We start from the raw sequence: 20404 nt of genomic DNA, 5'->3' as shown, positions 1-20404 counted from the left end.
CGCTCAGCTGATTAATTTTAGGTGGCGATTGGCCTTGACCTTCATTTGTTTTTAATTTTTTTTTAATTTTTTTTTATTTTTTGGTCTGTAATCACGTATAAATTGCTCTGCAGAGCACAGTTATCATTGGAAATTTTTGTAACTTCGCATATCAGAGGCCTATAGAGGTCCCTTTCAGCGCATAAAATTTTGAAGGTCAAAGGTCAAAGTCACTTTGTCGCAAATCAGGGGAGTCGACAAAACCCTTATTTTTTGAGTAATTTTGATCGGATCTCCTTCAAACTTCATGGGAATATAGTTCATGGTCTGGCGCTCAGCTGATTAATTTTTGGTGGCGATTGGCCTTGACCTTCATGGTTAGCGCCTCAGGTCAAACATATTTGACCCCAAGGTCAAATTTTCAAGTTTTAGGAACCATATCATGTAGTACCTCAAATTGAACAACGCAATGAGTGCTTTCTAGATATGTCAAGCTTGAGACATTATGACGTCATTTGGTGATGTTATGAGGCAAAAGCATATTTTTCATGGTTACTCTGTAGAACGATTCTCATTGGAATCTCTCGTAGGCAGATATTCCTCAAGGAGTCGCTCCTGGTGGATAGCAGCTCTGTTCACCTCAGTGTGACCTTAAAGAAGTCACACGTGGTCACCTTTTGGCAAGATACGGGTCGTTTTTTATTTAAATTTTGAAGTGATTCTTCACCATTGAGAGATAGGGCCAAAACGATAAATAGCCTCATATTTCAAGAATTTATTGGGCCTGATATGTTGTATTGGATCAGGCATTGCATGGCAGAGGTATGTGCTCTGCCGAGTACCCTTCTAGTTTTTAAATCTCCTTCCCACTAACCAAGGGCACACCTTTCAAGTTATCTCATTAACTGTGGGCTTGATGAAAGGCAAGCTAATGCTCAAGCACTACAGCAGGCGGGTATGCAACAAGGCTGTGAAGACTAATGCTAAATTTGGTCCATCGGACGAATGGGCGCATTTGTCATGTTAAAATATGAAGACACCACCAACTGGTATAGCTGACCAGCAGGTAGGTATCAAGTCAATGTTTTTCATTTGGGACTGCACAGTCATCATGTACCAGGTATTGCAAGCCTGGTGTTGGCTTAGTGGTTAGGGTGGCGACTTGGGATCCTAAGGTCCTGAGTTCAAGCCCTGTTGGCCACTGAATTATATGCACCAGGAGGTTGACTCAGCCTGTCATCCTTCCGAGGTTGGCAAAATGAGCACCAGTGTACTGGTCAGGGGGACACTGCATCAGCGGCATAGCGCGTCCCAACCAATGATGCAACCAGCAGCCACAGGCTGAGAGAGAGAGAGAGAGAGAGACAGACAGACAGACAGACACAGACAGACAGACAGACAGACAGACAGACAGACAGACAGACAGACAGACAGACAGACAGACAGACACTATTGGCAATTCTCCTGACTTATCTTGTGTAAAAGTTGAAGAAAAATACCTGTTTAATAAGCCTGCCATCTCACTTTCATCATTAACCACTCTCCTGGTACTATTCCTCAATGGGCCCACACTGGTCCGAACCTGTTGTTTCCCCCTGATGTACTTAAAGAAAGCCTTGCTATTATGTTTATTATTCTTAGCCATGTCCTTCTCATACTCTCTTTTGGCTTGGCGAGTTATTTTATTAATTTGCCTCTGTTTACTCTGATACTGATATAAATCTAACTCCAGTCCTGTTATTTTAAACCTAATAAATGCCTTCTGCTTCTCCTTAATAGCGTTCCTTATCTCACTACTCAACCACCCTGGCCTATTTCTACTTCTAGTTTTCCACCTCATTGGAATGTACACATTTTGCACTCTACACATTTGGTCCTTGAAGGTTTCGCATTTTTCTGATGCTGATTGTCCTGTTGTGTCTCCCAATCTACATCACCCAACTCTCTCCTCATACCCTCAAAGTTTGCCTTCCTCAAATCTAATAGCCTTACCCTACTATCCTGAACTCTAACCCTCAACAGAATCTTTGCACACACAATGTTATGGTCACTTGCTCTTAAGTGCTCCCCTATCTCCACCTCCTCAACCATATTGGGATCGTTACTTAAAAGGAGGTCTAACACTGCACTCCCCCTCGTGGGCTTATCTACAAACTGGGTTAAAAAGCAATCCTGGACAAAAACTGGGAAATCCTCATCTGCTCTGCCCTTTCCCTGTTCCTGGACCCAATCTATCCCTGGCAAGTTTAAATCCCCCATAGTCAATACTTTTCCTTTACCACATGCCCTTTTGAATTATTCATGTACTTCCTCCTCCTCTTCCTTCCCACCGGGAGCCCTATAAAAGCATCCTCCCAGTATCTTACTGTTGTTACAATCTCTAAGATCTACCCATACAGAATCCTCAACATTTATTCCTTCCTTAATGTCACCCCTTTCTCTTGATACAATGCTGTCCTTCACCCAGATTGCCACTCCTCCTCCTATTCTCTCCTTCCTATCACACCGATACACCTTGTAGCCTTCTAATCCTGTCCTCCAGTTACTCTCCTCCTTAAACCACGTCTCACTCACTGCAACTATATCGTACTATATTTACTGCAGCCATTTTCAGTCATTTGTTTTCGAGGGTTTCTCACTTTAGTCTCCTCTTCAGCAAGTGAAATGCATGCTCTATTGGATGTAAATCAGGAGAATGACTTTGTCAGTCTAAAACCATCCACTTTTTCCTCTGATGAACTCTGGTTGCACTGGAGGTGTATTTTGGGTCATTGTCTTGCTCCATGGTGAAGCTTCGCCCAATGAGTTTGGAGGAATTTTCTTGTTCTAGGCAGACGAAATGTTTCTGTACCCTTCCGAATGAATTCTGCTGCTGCCATCATAAGTTACATAATTATGATTATAATCAATAAAGATGAGTGAGCCAGTTCCAGAGGCAGCCATGCAAGCCCAAGCCATGACACTACCTCCATCATGCTTCACAGATGAGATGATTTGCTTTGGATCACATGCAGTTCCTTCCTTTCTCCACACTTTCATCTTCCCATCACTTTAATTAAGGTTTATCTTTGTCTTCTCTGTCCATAAAACTTTGTTCCAGAACTCTACTGATTCACCCCTGTACTTCTGAGCAAATTATAATCTGGTTTTTATATTTTTGGTGCTGGTGAGAGGTTTGCATGTTGTGGTGTAACCTTTGTAATTCTGCTGTTGAAGTCTTTTGCGAATGGTAGATTGTGATGCTTTCACCTCTGCACCCTGGAGGTTGTTGGTGATGTCACTGACTGTTGTTTTCAGGTTTTCTTCACAGCTCTGATGATTTTTCTGTCATCAACTGCAGTTCTTTTCCTTGGCTGACATCTATTGCTCAATACACTAAGTGGTTTCTTTCGTTTTCAAGTTATTCCAAATTGTTATATTTGCCATGTCCATTTTTTGTGCTCTGATTCTAATTGAATTATTCTGTTCTTTCAGCTTCCAAATTTTATTTAAATACTGTATATTTATTTATTTGTTTATTTCAAAAATCTCGGCTTATGGAAGATAGCTAACTTGTTCAACCAATTTCACAATTTGTTTTTTTAATGCTTTTATCAGGTTCATTCAAATCTCAGCACAGAATATCATGATAAAAGTAAAATAAATAACTTTAATAAACTTAAAACTTTTATAGGCATAAAACCACGCTGCTGTAAAGATGAACAAGTGGACAGTTCTGAGGCACAAATTTTTTTTTGATCTGCGAGCTCAGGGTAGTAAAGATGAAGATGTCCCATCAAAACTAACTTTCTGTGTTGATCTTGTATCATGACGGTACACCGTCTCTCCAGTGAACTGCAACACAATCTGCACTATATATAATCACCGACTATAAATAGTGCTGAGTTGTGTGCTCTGTAGTTTTGGTTTGACCATTGCCACGGAAAGAGTTTCCTTCTAGCTGGCACTGTTTTAGTTAATAGTTGAGGATTGTCCATCTTTTAATATGTATGACCCAGATGATGGTATGGGCACTCGATGTGTCATTCAATATTTGTTTTTCAACTTGATTTCTTGCGATAAAATACTTTAACAGTATTCTGTGTTGTTTTATTCAATCCCTTTTAAATGAAATATTTATCTTTCCTTGAACCAATAGATATCAGATATGATGAAGAGGATGATGAAATAACTCCAGATCTTTGGCAAGAGGCGTGCTGGATTGTTATCAGGTGACGTACTTTTTGTTTATGTTGTCTTAATAGCTAACCCTGAAAACGCGATTAGATGATCTTGGTTTGACTTTTTTTAATATAATATGTAATTAACAGTTAAAACTAGAACGGCACTCAGTGGAGCACATACCTCCCTCCACCAGGCTGAACGGTTTATGTTTTGTGTCCCACTGATGGACGTTTTTGTGCAAGATATCTCAAAATGTTGTGTACGGATTCGGATGAAACTTGATGGACATGTTGGGTGTGTGACGAAGACAAATTGATTCGATTTTGATGAAGATCCGAATCCACATCCAGATACGAGAATTATTTAATTTTTAATGTGATTCTTCACCATTGAGAGATAGGGCCAAAAACGATATATAGCATGATATTTCAAGAATTTATTAGGCACGATATGTTCTATTGGATCAGGCATTGCATGGCGGAGGTATGTGCTCGACCGAGTGCCCCTCTAGTTTGAGATATCGTGCTATATAGCTTTCTTGGCCCCATTTCTCAACGGTGAAGAATCATTTTTGAAATTCCGTTACCGGGATCCTGACCTTCACCAAAATCAAATCAATTCGTCCTTGTCAAACACCCAACCTGTCCACCAAATTTCGTCTGAATCCATCCATAACTTTTTTAGATATCCTTCTCACAGACAGAGACAAACAGACGGGTGAAAACATAACCTCCATCCACCTTTGGTGACGGAGGTAATAAGGTAAGGATTTATGTTTTAAAAAAAACAACATGATATATGACAGATAAAAGAAGTGGATTTAGGATTCCTAGTAATGATAGCTTTATGGGAGATACCTCACCAAAATAAACAATTCTTGAGAGATGTGAAGATTTTCTGCTGCTTATTGAGTGTCTCATTCAATGGATGTCTGGATCATCAGTATGGACTCTGTTCTTCATCGAGGTTTCGACATTTTCAGGCCAGAACCTCTCTGAACAGCAGGTTCTAAAACCATATTTGTATCCGAGGGTCAACAAATGAATGAGGGAGATATAGAGAAATAGAGATATATTGACTATCGGATCTGCTGGGAACTGTCTGTCGAAATTGTGAAGATAAATACAATTCCTACTCACCATGATTGACTAAGTGGGTTGAGGAAAAGTTGGAATAAACATTACTGGGGAATATCTGGCTTCAAATTCATATAAACCCGAGCCACTCATGAATCACTATATGAAACAAACGAGGAGCAGTATCGAGAAAACTAAATAAATCGCGAAAAGTCCTGATACATCTGAAGCCTCAAAGACAACCTCCCAGGGAGGACGTGGAATGTCCATGAGTAAAAGAAAAACATGTCTGGCGAGCACGAGCACTGGTAAAAGATTGAAGTGAGAAAGTAGAATTCACAACCAGGTCACGGAAAAGACATCCTGCGGTAAATGATACTTGGCTGGATAAAACTCCAAATCTGCGGAAACTAAAATTGAGTTCACCTGAAGGACGTGTTGTGTGTCCCGTGATATCAGCACCATCTTCTTTCTCACTTGAAGTTGCATCATTCTTCTTCGAAGAAGATGGGTTGAGAAAACTCTCGAGAACTCGTGACAACACTCCGGAACTCCTAAGAACATTCCGAAGGTGGTATCTTGCAGCCTTTAGGATGTACTACAACTACATGGGACTTTGGCGGTTTCTCGTCAGATGAACTGACAAATTTGGCATCAAGGGTTGAGGAGCATAAAACCCAACGTCACAGAATAATGTGTTAGTAAGTGGCTATGGTCATCGAGGGGGTTGTGGTCATCATCAAAACGAGAGACGTAGACTCCGAATTGAATCCAAGCTGGTGCCGGAGGAACAGAGTGCTTCGTCTTCAGGTCTGGAGGTTTGTTCTGTGAATCGTTGCCCATCTGATACCTGCAGCCAGATTTGATGCTGCAGGTTAGTTCCAATCTCGTGGCTGTGTACACTGCCTCTGTTCTGGCTTGGTGTGAGATTCCCACTCTCCCTGTGGAGAAGCCTGAGTGGTTTTGCTCCACCAAGTTGTTTCAGACTCATTTATCAGAGAAATATTTTATCCCCCTTTCCTCCCTTCATATGTTCGTGTTCATCTAAGAGTCTCACCCTCTATCCGAAGAGTTAACTTATAGGTAGGTAAGAAGTAATTTAGTTTTGGCCATTCCATCAGGTTTTTGTGGCCTTGGATTTTATCTGTGGTTTATTAGTTTTTGTGACTAGCAAGTTGCCCGTGCCCACATGGGATTCCAAACGGGGTAGGGATGAAGAATAAAAAATGCAAAAGGCGTCTTCTGTCATTGAGCCGGCAAGCTGGGAGCAACAATTCACATTTATTGCCACATCTGATGCAAGTTAAATGCTCTAACGGTGGTGAGATGCTCCATTTGAAACTGACTGTTCGATATCCAGTTTGTAGCTTTTTGATGCCGAGGGTCCGTAATAAAAATTTGTATTCGCATCAAAGCCAGCGAGCAATTACAAATTAATAGTAGGATTTTTCTTGGTTATAAACCTATATTTACCTCCGCCACTGAAGGTGAAGGAGGTTATGTTTTCACCCCTTTCTGTCTGTCTGTTGGATTCGCTATATATGCTAGATATCCCTTATTGTCGGGTTTTGTGTGTGTGTGTGTGTGTGTGTGCGTGTGTGTGTGTGTGTGTGTGTGTGTGTGTGTGTGTGTGTGTGTGTGTGTGTGTGTGTGTGTGTGTGTGTGTGTGTGTGTGTGTCTGTGTGTGTTTGTGTGTGTCTGTGTCTGCAACGTGAGGCTCCACAGCACGAACCAGCGAACCAATTTCGATGAAACTTTGCCAACATGTGGAATATATACTGGGAGTGTGCGCGTTTGAATTTCGTTGCCCAGCAACCACCCGTTGCTGTGCAGCGGCTGAAAAACCGCGTACAGTATTTTCAATACTCGTCCTTCAGTTTTGAATGTAGAGAAATGAGACTTTAGAATTAAACACTTTGAGATATTTAGAAAATTTTACTCGAGCCGATTTTTGATTGAGGTTTTATTTTTGAAATGGTAGTCCTTCAAAAATCGGGTGTCTATTTACCGTCTTTTTTATGAGGGGCTTAGGAAAGTGGGCGGAGCTTAGGGAAAGTGGACGTGGTTGATGAAAAGTGGGAGTGGCGTAGGAAAGTGGGAGTGGCGTAGGAAAGTGGGCGTGGCTTATGAAAAATATTGTGTGGTTCAGGAGGTGTGGTCAAACAAGAGCATTGAGAGAAGTTTATCGGGTTTTCCGTGTGTGTGTGTGTGTGTGTGTGTGTGTGTGTGTGTGTGTGTGTGTGTGTGTGTGTGTGTGTGTGTGTGTGTGTGTGTGTGTGTGTGTGTGTGTGTGTGCCTGCAATGCGAGGCTCCACAGAACAAACCAGCAAACCGATTATTTTTCAAATGGTAGTCCTTCAAAAATAGGGTGTCTATTTACCGTCATTTTTTATGAAGAGTGCCAGTTGGCAAAATACGCAATAGGAAAAATCTTGCCAGGCAGAGGAACAATTGTATGTGAACCAATACGTCTTGGCAATGAATCTTCGTCGGTGGATCGGTCAGAATGAAAAGCATCGTATCCAGCGCTTCGATCCTAGCGAATCCCTCGTCGCCTACCAGCTTGTTTGTTTGTTTGTTTGTTTGTCTGTGTGCAGGATATCTCAAAAAATTGTGCACGGATTCGGATGGAACTTAGTGGATATGTTGGGGGTGTGGCAAGGACGAATTGATTCAATTCTGATGAAGATCCAAATCCGGATCTGGATACAAGATTTATTTAGTTTTCAAAGTGATTCTTCACCATTGAGAGATAGGGCCAAAAACGATGTAGTTCTGTGTCGCATGATATTTCAAAAATGTATTGGATCTGATGTGTTCTCGTGGATCAGGCATTACGTGGTGGAGGTATGCACTCCACCGAGTGCCCTTCGAGTTGCATTATATTTTCTGCCATCCTTGGTGTGTGTGTGTGTGTGTGTGTGTGTGTGTGTGTGTGTGTGTGTGTGTGTGTGTGTGTGTGTGTGTGTGTGTGTGTGTGTGTGTGTGTGTGTGTGTGTGTGTGTGTGTGTGTGTGTGTGTGTGTGTGTGTGTGTGTGTCAATTATTAGAAACAGCCAAAAAATTGATGCTACCTCTTACATGCCATTTGATCATGGAAGTTCAAAGTTCAAGTGACTGTTTATTTTTTTTTGATTGTTCATGTGTTTCTACAAAGTATCTGCAGTTACATGTTCTTACCCACAGCTCATATTTTGATGAAAAGGGTCTGGTGCGCCAACAACTGGATTCTTTTGACGAGTTTATCCAAATGTCCATCCAACGGATCGTGGAGGAAGTTCCATCTGTCGAGCTTCAAGGAGAGGCCCAGCACAGACGTGGCCAGCTCGACATTCCAGTACACAACTGCAAGCCATATTATTCTATGAAGTTATATACCGACCAAAGGATAATTGAATTCAATTGTCATAACTATTTTTGCCACTGTTCTGATGTTTGCCATCGAATTACCACTCATGAGTGAGATCTCCACAGCTCATTTTACCGTGAACAAAATATATTGTGATGCTGAGCTCACAAGGATCAGCACAGAAACAGATAAATTGGGCCATCTGGGTCTTAACCACTTACAATTCACACCATGTATCCATTTTCTTCACTTCCCTTTTCCATAATATTGTTACGAGCACAGGTACCGAGTGTATTATGAGGAGGTTAATCCTCGTTTCTCCTCAGAAGAACTAGATCTGGGGCCACTGCTCACAATTAACTTCTTGATGCGGTGGGTTGCTTAGCAACCACGAACGCCATTCAGTTAACCACGAGTTCCAGGGTCCACTGTCTAATTTGCCGTTTAACTAGAGGTCACGTGGCCTCCTGACCAGGGAACGCACCCTTGGCGATGCACCAATCTTATCTTGATTAGATCCTAAGTAATGCGGCCGAGCGTTTGCCGCTGGTGCACACCGACTATGACAGGATAATTAGTTTGGGAATTATAATCTCCCAGTCCATCTGGGTTCGTACAATGCTGGATCAATGGAAGGAAATGACAATCACGGACAGGCTGAAACGTCAACAAGGAATATATTGTGAAGAAAAATAAGTAAACTGAAGGACTTTTTAGATCCTCGTGGAGGATCTCTAAGTCTTATGTTGTTGTTCTTAATCTTCTTCTTGTGGATTTGTTTGTTTCACAGCTTACAGTTTTCATCGAAACTTCCTGAAACTTGGTGTATATATGTAAAAATACTCTGTGCAGACAGTAACCATCTCCGATTTTGAAAATTCCTCCGAGAAAAAAAGTTATGACGTCAAAATATCTCCACTAATAAAATCGCCTAAAAAATTATCTCCGAAACTAGGCAAGCTTTTTGAATTCTGTTTGCGGGAATCAAACAGGGCATTAGCAGAGATGAATTACCGCACATATGATACATCACTATGACGTCGTATCAATTTTTATGACGTCATTCCTATTTTTTGACATTTTTTGTTTCACAACCCAGTTTTCATCGGATCTCCATGAAACTTGCCATGTATATGTAGAAAGCTCATGCGCAGGCAGTAACCATCTCCGATTTTGTAAATTCTTCCTAGAAAAAAAGTTGACGTCATAATATCGGCGCTAATGGAAACCGCCTATACCATTATCTCTGAAACTAGGCAAGCTGTTTGAATTTTGTTTGCGGGAATCAAGCCGGGCATTAGCACAGATAATTATTTATCGCAAACCTGATACATCACAATGACCTCATATTCGTTTTTATGACGTCATCATTAAGAGGACGAGGATCTTAGCTCATTTGAGCTTGTTTGTTTCCTTGTCAACTGAATGGATGAATTCAAATCAATCCAATGTTCAATCAACAAAATAATCTCAAACAAATAAAGAATTCAACAAGCATTTATGGAAAAATGGACAAAGAGCAGACACTTATCACGATGCCTTACTTAACAATTAAACACAAGACATGGGTGCCCATAAGATCATTCAGGGGGAAAATAAATCCGGTCTCAACATACCAAGGCAGAAGTCATCGTGCGTCCACCAAAATAACCCAAAATGTGTGAGCGTGCCTTGGTCTACCTCTCCAAATGAACTCTCCACAGCCTGGCTCATTTCCGCTGCCAGCGCCCTGCCTCGCCATGCACCCACCCGCAAACAGGCTCGAACACCAATCGACATCACGTCATCACCCCCAAGAGCCAGGTTCACCAAGAGCCAGGTTCACCAAGAGCCAGGTATGCCAAGAGCCAGGTATGCCAATAACCTGCGTTGCTGCTGTCCCCAACCGTCAGGCGCTGTCACCAACCATCAGCAGTATCTCTCACCAACTCTGATCAGGATCTCTGACCAACTGTCATCAGGATCTCTGACCAACTGTCATCAGGATTTCTCACTAACTGCTATCAGGATCTCTCTCTAATTGTGATCAGGATCTCCCCCCAACTGTCAATAAGGCAGTCCTGCTGTCCTTTTATAGGCGATCAGTGTGGACGGAACCTCAAGGCCAACTCCAGCCAAATCTAGCTTGCCCATTGGCACATCGCTGCACGAAACCTCCAACTGTCCATTCTCGCGGTCATTCTTTCTTGACCATCGAACGAGATGTAACTCCCAATCAACACAGGCCTGGCTTACGACATCATGTTCGGGGCGCTGGATGAATGCCAGAAAGCAGCCATTTGCCAGAACAACTGAGCGAAAACATGAAGCGCTCACAAAACTTCAACGGGAAAGTATCACCTCTTTGTTCAGCCCGATACGAAAAGCCATTTAGTATCCATAGAGCTGCTAAATGGGGTGTCGATCGCCGATGGAAAAAAGGTGTGTGCCTGAGGTAAATGATATGAGACCACAGCCATGTTTGACCGTCAGAATGAACTTTCCAGGAAAAGCTTGCGGTGTGATTAATGACTCAAATGTCCTGTAAGTCCAATGTGAAAATTACCAAAATAAAATGTGTAAATAAATTGTGTATTTTCAAGCCAATGTGTCTCGATGCAAAGGGAATAGACGAGTATCTGTTGGGCGAATAGCTATTTTATTGCATGCACGATCGTGTGAATATCGCTCATGCAGAAATGGAAACTGATGCGTCATGAACATGTCATAAAGAGGAAAAGGTTATCCCATAAGAAAGAAAGGGAACCTGTTCTTTACCCTTCTCCAACGCATCAAAGTGTAGGAATCCCACCAGACAAGGGGATGGGTCTATTCTGGACATGCATTTATGGAAATAACTGTCTGAAGACCTGGATGTTGTATGCATTACTTGAATCCAATTTTGAAATCCACAACAAATCTGAAATCCACAACAATATACTATCACATCAGACAGTTTCGTTAATGCAGACTGTCTGCACTGGGGGTACAAGACCCCAACAAAGGACCACAATGGTGTTTTGGTTTACAGCATTCAATCTTACAAATACTATCGCTCAAGGAACAATCACATTGCAACCTTCTAACCCTGCAGGGCGGGCCATGGAGAAAGTGTTCTGCCCTCAGCCACGGCTCTACAGCCGACTTCACCACCATGGCCCACTGTGTGCCAGCCAAACAGTCTATACTGTTGCCTCGAAAAGCATGTAGAGGGCCTTCTTGTTCAGGTCCTCTCCTGGCCTTGCTCAATGACAGGAGGTTTTACACAATAAACTTACTCAATATTGTTTTAAAGTTAGTACTCACTGCCTCCTCAGTGCATCTTTCACAATATGACTTACCTCTAGACAAATAGCTATGACAAGAGGAATCTTTGCTGCATGATCACACACTCCATACTTTCCTTAACACTATCTAACTATGGACCCCCTCCCTTAACCCCTACTCCACATAATAGCCCCTTCCCCAGATCTTTATTCTCCCAGATCAGGAACGTAAGATTCTGGCCTTAACCCTCTACGTCTCACACCTAAGTAACACTCCATCCCTCCAAAAATGCACATTGAAATCACCTTAATATACAAAGATTCCATCAGTTCTGTTTATAAGTCTTCCCGATGATCTCTCTCTGGAAGGGAAAGAAGGTAGCACACACAAAACAATCCGACCTACCAGACGACTAGTTCCTCTCTTCTTGATCTTCACATGCCCTAAGATCACATCCCCCAGTTGATCATAATAGCCCACTGTTACCTGTGGAGCCACTCTCAATTTACCTGTCTCTATCAATTGTACAGGCTCTATGCCCTCCCAGCACAGCAGAGTTCGAGTGTTTGAGCGGAGCAGTACATTATTGTACATTCCTCCACATATTAAACAATATCACATTTCTTTTTCTGGCAAGACCATGGCACTTTCCTTTAGCTCATGTTTTTTTTTATAATTGCTAGTCAGGAGGTCCTGGAGAGCAGCGGTGGTGGTCTGACTGTGTGCAGTGACTGCAATCCTCTTCAAAAACTCCATCTTGAGGGTTTTCCCTTGTTTCACTCTTCCACTTCCCGCCCTCTCGGAGCACAACTACTCCTTTAGGTGCATATTCTGCTGGAGGGGGTCACCCAAAGTGGCACTCCTCGGCTTATTCAGTCACCAGGGGTCTTTTCACCCCGTGGCTGACCGATCCGACCCTCCTCCCAGCGGGTTCTCCATTTCCATTCATTTGCTGAATCGTTGGGAGTGAGGCATGAGGGAAACTCAGTCTGCTGCTCTCTTTGAGAGATCCTTTGAGCATGCGGGCATGCACAACACTTCCCTGCCCACATCCTTGCATTACACAATTCCTTCCTGACTGCCATCCAATTTACTTATAGCTGCCATCCATGGTAAGGTATTTTGTCGTCTTTGTGCCATGGTGTGCATCCCACACTTGCAAGAAACAACACACCAGATGTTACTTTGCATGTTCCATACAATTTCAAGTTTTCATTTCATTTCATTTCTTGTACATTTGAAGATGTTGCATTTCATTCTTTTATTTACACTCAAAACACCACGCGGGTCTTTCTGTCCATCTCTTGCCCGTACGTCCAGCAATTCCCATATTCCCAGCTATCTGTCCTTGAGCAAAGTCTGGTGGGTCAAGACAATGGGAAAAAGGTCGTTTGTTCCACAGTTTGTTTTTGGATTCTACGTTTCTACGTTTCTACTGTGGAGCTTGGTTAGGGTCAACCACATCTGTCATTTTGCCAGTCTTCCCTCTTACCCCTTAAATCCATCCAGGAGCCTACCGATCACAGTGGATTTCCTGCAGAAAGATAGATGTGTGGCCCCATTTGAATTTTGAAAACCACATCAGTAACACCACACCGGGCTTTTCCAGCGTGAGATGAGCTTCAGCCATGCACCCTTCTTCCTCTGGGGCCAGTAGAGCCAAATTGGGACCCCAGAGAGGAACCTCTTGGTGCGTGCCCGAGTGTCATACTTCAATTTCATACGCACAGAAGCTCGGCCAATTTACTCCCACGCCAACTCATGGGCATTGTTCATACTTGCCTTTAGCTTTTCGACCTTACTTTCTGTAGATGGGTCCAAGTGGGTCCTCTGGCGATGGTTTCAAATCCATGGGCACACGTCTCCCTCCCAAACATCAGCAATCCGGGGTGCAGTGGGTGGTTTCATGCTATGCAAACCTCTTTGCCATCAGGCTAAAAGGAAGGTGCTTATCCCTATCCAACTGGTGTTTTGTCGAGAACAGGGCCAACTGGGTTAGTAAGGTCCTGTTGAACCCCTCCACCATACGATCGGACTGTGATCAGAGGGGTGTTGTGCACGTATTATTAATTTGGAGAAGTTAGCATACTGAATACAGAAGTGCGGACTCGAAATTCCTGCACTGATCAGTGCGCAGCTTCTGGGGTATGCTAAAACGAGTTATCAACTCCTCCACTAGAGCTTGGGCAGCCGACCTTCCTTGTGGGGCAATGGATATGCCTAGCTGGCCATTTGGTAAAATAGGCCATTGCCACCATGCTGTACTGGTTTTCTCAATGAGTGATTTGTGTGGGTCTTACCAAATGTACTGTAACCCGCTCAAGTGGCGCTCCCACATTGTAGACTTGACTTGTACGCTTGGCAGAAGCATTATAGATTTGCAGGCTCCCATTTTTTGGCTTGGCAGAGTCGCATGGTCACACCCAATCCTAAATGTCCTTCCCAAATTCACCCAATAGAAACTCTTCCTTAATTTAGCCAGTGATTTGGTCATGCCCAAATCAGCATCATGCCCAAACTACTCCGCCGTATCAAGCCGATGGGTCAGAGCGGCGCAGATACGATCATTGCTCATTAAACCATCTGAGACTATATTTAGTACATCTAAGACTGGCCTCCACAGAGTCACCACCAGACTTCCTGTGTGTTCCCGCTTGATCCACCCATTAAACCGGAAAACACCTCAAATTGTCAGGAAAGCCTCCAAGCTTCCTGAGCTATCAAATGGTACAATACAAGGGGAATGGTCTTTCCAGAGACCCTTAAGGGCTCACCGGTGCCCAAATCTGGCTGTTAGCGAGGGTCTTCTGGGTCAACTTCATCTTTTCCCTGAGCTGGTCAACAGACTGGCTCACCTCGTCCCTCATACACTTTTGTCCCTCATCAACCTCGTTTATCCTATTATTCCGAATCGCCAGCTGCTTCTCTGTCACATTAGCGATTCTCTCTTCAAGACTTTGTCCACTAAAGCCCGTGCCAGGTCTATGACCCTGCGGGGTGGGTCCTTGAAAAAGTGTTCTGCCCTCAGCCAGGGCTCTATAGCCGACCTCACCACTATGGTCCACAATGCCATAACATTGCCACAAATGCATGTAGCGCTTTTCGATGTCTTCCTGCCCAACTCCTCAACCAGCCTTGTTCGAAAATGGGAGAGTTTTACACAACAAACTTACTCCATACTGTCTTGAAGTGAACACTCACTGCCTCCTTCATGTACGTTTCACAATATGACTTACCTCTAGAGTCTAGACAAATAGCTATTACATGAGGAATCTACGCTATGCGATCACACAGTCCATACTATTCTTAATACGATCTAATGATGGGTTCCCCATTTCATGTTGCAATACTTAACTTGGTCCCACAAGATGCATCAGTAACACACTCAGCTTGGACTTGCGTAGCCCGGGTTAGATTCCCGACTGGACTATAAATTGTCGGAAAGGTGCTTCACATCCAGGGTGTGCATCACAAAGTGCACCTTCCCTTTGATGGGTGATAAGTTAGTTGTCCCATCTTGCAGTATTAGTTAGTAGACGTTAATGACCGCACGGTGTCTTTCGTAAAGAGTCGGAAAGTTATCCCTAGCATCATGGCCGAATTCCTGCCACCTTCAGTCAAACGTCAAGCCTGGCCAGCCGGTTCATGAAATAATTGCTGAAAAACTTGAAAGAATTGCTAATTGTAGATAGCTGCTAAGCAAGTATGGTTTTGATTTTTGGTATACATCATGCACAATGATATGATCCATCATCTAATACTTACATATGACTTTGTCCTGGATAGAAATTGGGCCGCACACTTTCCAGTTTATAAACTAAGTTATCTCTGCCAAAAATAACCTTTGCAACTGTTCTTTGATAGGACAGTGGTGCCACTGAATAGCCTACATTTCCTGGGCATAGTCACATGCTGTCGAAATCGAAGAGGTCCAATTGATTGTCGACTTGCCGTAGCCGCATCGGTCTGGAAGACCTTCACCGCAACCAAAATCACGATCACCGTCAAGCACTTTATCCTTTTTGACGAACATTGTTAATTTTTATCCCACTAGCTCGGAGCAACACACTCTTGTTATCGCCTTCACAGCTGGAATCGAGAGCAGCAACTTGGTCAGGACAATGGCTTACAATTTTTGCAAACGATACCATTGGAGATTTTGTATCTACAAACAAGTACTAATATGAATCTATTTCCTTAACACTCACTCTGAAAGAACAGCTTCATCTTTTTATTTATTTATTATTTGTATGCAGCCTGCGGCTGCTTGGCTGCATCATTTTCTGGGGGGTGCAGTTGTGCCGCTGATGTAATGACCCTGTTACCAGCAAGCTGGTACTCATTTTGCTGACCTCAGAAGGATGACAGGCTGTGTCAACCCATCTGGTGTTAACAACACGACAGGAGTTTGAACTCAAGACCCCCAAGATCTTAAGCCAGCCACCTTAACTGTTAAGCCAACACCAGGCTTAGCTTTTTCTAAACAGATGCAATGCTCCGGAAATATGCTGCAGATGTTCACGAAAATCTGGAACCATAATTATATAGTAGAGACTGTGATGAGTTGGAACAACCTGGTCAGATTGATACTGCGATTTATCCAATAAATTTGTTGGATGATGTAGATACAGTTACACAACTTCAGTACAATTTAGAACATTTACTTATTAAACAGACACATTTAATATGCGCGCATTGGAGGTTCTGAACAGACAAACGCATTCCAGAAATCTCAAATACAAATGGAGAATCTTAGTCCTTATATAGTTTTCAGTAAAACCAACTTGTCTGGTCTTGGCATCTTCCAGGCGAAGCTTATCTTCGGGTCTCCATACAGCCCCAGCTTGACCTGGCTGAATGGTTGTAACATATATTTCAACTCCAGACATGCTAATCCTTTCTTAATACAAAAAAACGCACAGAATGCTAGAATGACGTCAAACGCCAACTCTAATGGTCATTAAAACAAGTTTCCATCCTATGTAAGTTAAAAAGTCAGTCTGCTTCTCCCAAAACTGGGACGATATATTATCTTGAAGCGACTCGAGCTTAGTGGATACATCTGAACATTTTCTTAAATCCACATTCCAACTTGTTTGTGTCTTTTATAAAAATTCCGTTAGATAGCTTTAAATCGATAGGCAATTCTTCTTATATTCAACTTCCTGGCAAAGTTCAACCTGTTTACACTTTTAATGTTTACACTTGATGTTTACACTTGATGTTTACACTTGATGGAGTACTGCTCTCCCCTCTGGGCTGGTGCTCCTGCCTCCCACCTTTCTCGGCCTCACGCTGTCAAAACCAGGGCATTTAAGATCATCGGCATCTCCCGCAATGAAGCTGAGTCTTTGGGCCTCTCACTCAATCACCGCAGGTTGGTCGGTGGTCTTTCTGTCTTCTACCGACTCCTCTCCAGCCTTGCCCCCCCCTGCTCTCTCTGCGATTTGTCCCCACCACATTTCCACAGGGCGCTCAAGGTCCGCCAACAACCCCCTTCTGGTAAAACTACCAAAATCACGAATCACTGCTCATCTTCACTCTTTCATTCCTCTTTTTTCCCACCTTTGGAATAAACTTCCTCACTCCATTCTTTCCCATTCTTCCCTCCAGGCTTTCAAAACAGCTGTTCACCACCACCTTTTATCTTCCCCCATCCAAATCCTCGATCTTTTCTACCCCCGATAATCCACCCAAGCCCACTTCCTTCATTTCTCCTGCTTTCCTTCCTGAAAGTCCCTGAAATGTCCATCTTCTCTTCGCCATGTTCCCCGTCCCATCCCCATCCCTCTCCCTTCCACAGTTCACCGAATGTGTCTGTTCCCCACTGTTTTGTCCCTTCCACTCCCGCCCCTCTTGTCTCATGCCTCCTTGCTGTGAGTTGTGTGTTAGCTCTCATACGAGCCTCGACCAAGGTATACAAAAAAAAAATATATATACAGGTGATCTTTCCATACAGAGGAGAAATATAATTATGTTAATTCCAAATGGATACATACTTCAAAACATCACATCATATTTGAGTACATTTTAATTTCAGGTTTAATATATTTTATTTTAATATCAAGTTTTAATCATCATCAATTTATTTATTAAATCACCTTCAAACCCATTATGATAAAAATGTATCTACAATGACCTCTTCAGTCCTCCATATACGGTATCTCCCTGAAACCAAACCGATGCCAACGCCTTTCCTTGTCTATAATTTTCCAGTGATTGGATAATTGCAATGTTTCAACTTGTAGTTCCATCTCTTACTTCTGAGTATTATAATGAGATCCATTTTTCTTGGTCTCATGAGTTTGATAGTCGATTCGACGTAGGATTAGTAATGTCTGTGGGTTGTTGATATGTTTTCCCTTTATCTCCCCTCTCTCCCCCCCATGTGCCTGTAGCCACGTTACCAGGTAAGGTTTGAGCAGATATACCTGTCCAAGCCGACGCACTGGGAGCGAGATGGTGTGCCATCTCCAATGATGCCGAACGAAGCTCGCCTCCGCAACCTGACGTATGATGATATTCCTATTCCTTCCCTTCTTACATCATACATCCTTAGTCATTTCCGTTTTATTTATCACAAGTCACAGTATTTATCAGTTTCAAAAGTTAAGCTTTCCTTACTCAATTGACCATGAGACCTGGATCAATGTGTTCTACTTAGAAGAATTGCTCCACACTGAACAATGAATATCATGAAGACAAAAAAAACTGAACATTATTCCTAGTGAACATCTCATGATGAATGTGATTCCTGAGCTCACTCAGCTTTTCCACAGATACTCCGCACCGCTGTACGTAGACATCACCAAGACGGTTGTGTGTGAAGGCGAGGAGTCGCGACATACCTTACACGAGAAAACCTTCATCGGCAAAATACCCATCATGCTTCGTTCCACCTACTGTCTGCTCAGCGGTCTCACTGACCGTGACCTTTGTGAGCTAAACGAATGTCCTTTGGATCCCGGCGGGTACTTCATCATCAACGGTTCGGAGAAGGTGACGCAGCCCTGAAGTGTTTCTTATCTTCTCTTATTGTAGTTGTGCATGCTCCGTGTTTTAGCTCAAATTCCATGAGTTACAATGTTCTTGACACTTGTTCAGATTCCGACAGGGTGGTGTTGGGATTCTTTGAGTTGTCGAGTCTGGGTTTCATTCTCCACTCGATTGTAAACTGTTGGATCGGTGCTTCATGTGCAGGGTGATGCATCATTGTGGATTCCTGCTAAACGTCAAGCTTGGCTGATGCCAACCCTGCAAGCCGGTTCATGACCAACTTGGGCCAAAGCCATTCCGCACACAACCCCACAAGAAAGTGGGAATCATTTGGGTCTTTAAAGAAGTAGTAGACTACATAGTAGATGGTGCAGTACAGGAGTAGTAGTAGTAGTAGCAGTAGTCGTATTAGACATTTGTTCAGAATTTAACGTTTAAAACTTCAAACGGGATTGGAAGGAACTTAGCAAACTTTTGCAATTACCTCTCGTGTAACTTTTTATAGTTTTGCTCTCCTACACTGTCGAGCCAAAAACATTGGACAATTGTGCAAAAGCAGCGAAACTTGTGTGCAGAATTAATGTCTCGGTGTATATTAGGCTGAAGGTTCTGTCGTTGTTATCGAAAGTTTGTTCAGATGTATTTATTTATGCACACGATGCACTGAGTATGTCACTAACGTTTTGGATTCACTTTGTGGGACGTCATGTCAGAGGTCATGTTGAGTAAAAATTCTGTTAACGTGCCAACTTGTGAACCAGTGATTGGATTTTGACCAAACTTCATACATGTATGGTGATGTAAAAATGAACTGATTAGATTTTGGGGTCAAGACGTCAAGGGTCAGAGGTCATGTTAGGTTTTTGTTTCCACTATAACTTAAGAACAGCTGAAGGGATCAAAGTCAAACTTGGTACAAGTATTATAATGATGTAAAGATAAACTGATTCGATTATGGGGTCAGCAGGTCAAAGGTCAAAGGTCAGAGGTCCTGTTCGGTAAAAATTGTTTCCGCGCTAATGTGAACCAGTGATGGGATTTCCAAACTTGGTATGAGTATGTATTATGATGAAAAGATGAACAAATTTGATTTCGGCACCAAGAGGTCAAAGGTAAAAGGTCATGTCAGGTGAAAATGTGATACTTGTGAACAGCTGAAGGTATTTTAATCAAACTTGGTACAAGTATGTATAATGATGTAATGTGGGTGGAGGAATATCGGTCAATGTCGCGACGTCGAATAGTGCCATTGTAGTTGTTTTTTTGTTTTTTTATTCATGATTTTTTTTTGTCAGGTGTTGTGTAATTGGTACCACTTAAGGCTACAGTCGTGTTTGTAGTAGATTATCCAGTAATTGTATTAGTTTTATTTGGAAGTGTCAGGCGAGAGCCTACTTCTTTGTCGCCCCAAGTTGAGCGGTGAATTCATTTGGCAATATGGTTGGGAAATGGGATAACAGGGAGCAACGTAATCGGGAAATAATAAGAAGAGAAGATGATTATAAACAGTGTGCTACATGTTTGACATGGGCCATATCAGGGATAGTGGAAATAGTGGGTAGTCAATGTTGTAGGATGTGTGAGGAAATGGCTCA

General features: G+C 42.7%; 1 protein-coding gene across 1 annotated transcript in view; it reads left to right on the top strand.

The window, feature by feature from the left end:
- The first annotated feature begins 3852 nt into the window (after window positions 1-3852).
- Window positions 3853-20404, top strand: part of POLR2B (RNA polymerase II subunit B) — a 94894-nt gene continuing 78342 nt past the window's right edge. Inside the window, 5 exon segments of the mRNA XM_085894548.1 lie at window positions 3853-3983; window positions 4118-4190; window positions 8405-8555; window positions 18212-18324; window positions 18593-18812. Coding sequence (XP_085750674.1) covers window positions 3965-3983; window positions 4118-4190; window positions 8405-8555; window positions 18212-18324; window positions 18593-18812 — 576 coding nt within the window. The 5' untranslated portion in view covers window positions 3853-3964.

The sequence above is a fragment of the Eptatretus burgeri genome, chromosome 9 (genome assembly GCF_056783735.1).
Source record: "Eptatretus burgeri isolate ZD-2024b chromosome 9, Ebu_testis_v1, whole genome shotgun sequence".
NCBI lineage: Eukaryota > Metazoa > Chordata > Myxini > Myxiniformes > Myxinidae > Eptatretus > Eptatretus burgeri.
This window is presented reverse-complemented; position numbering and strand designations above follow the sequence as displayed.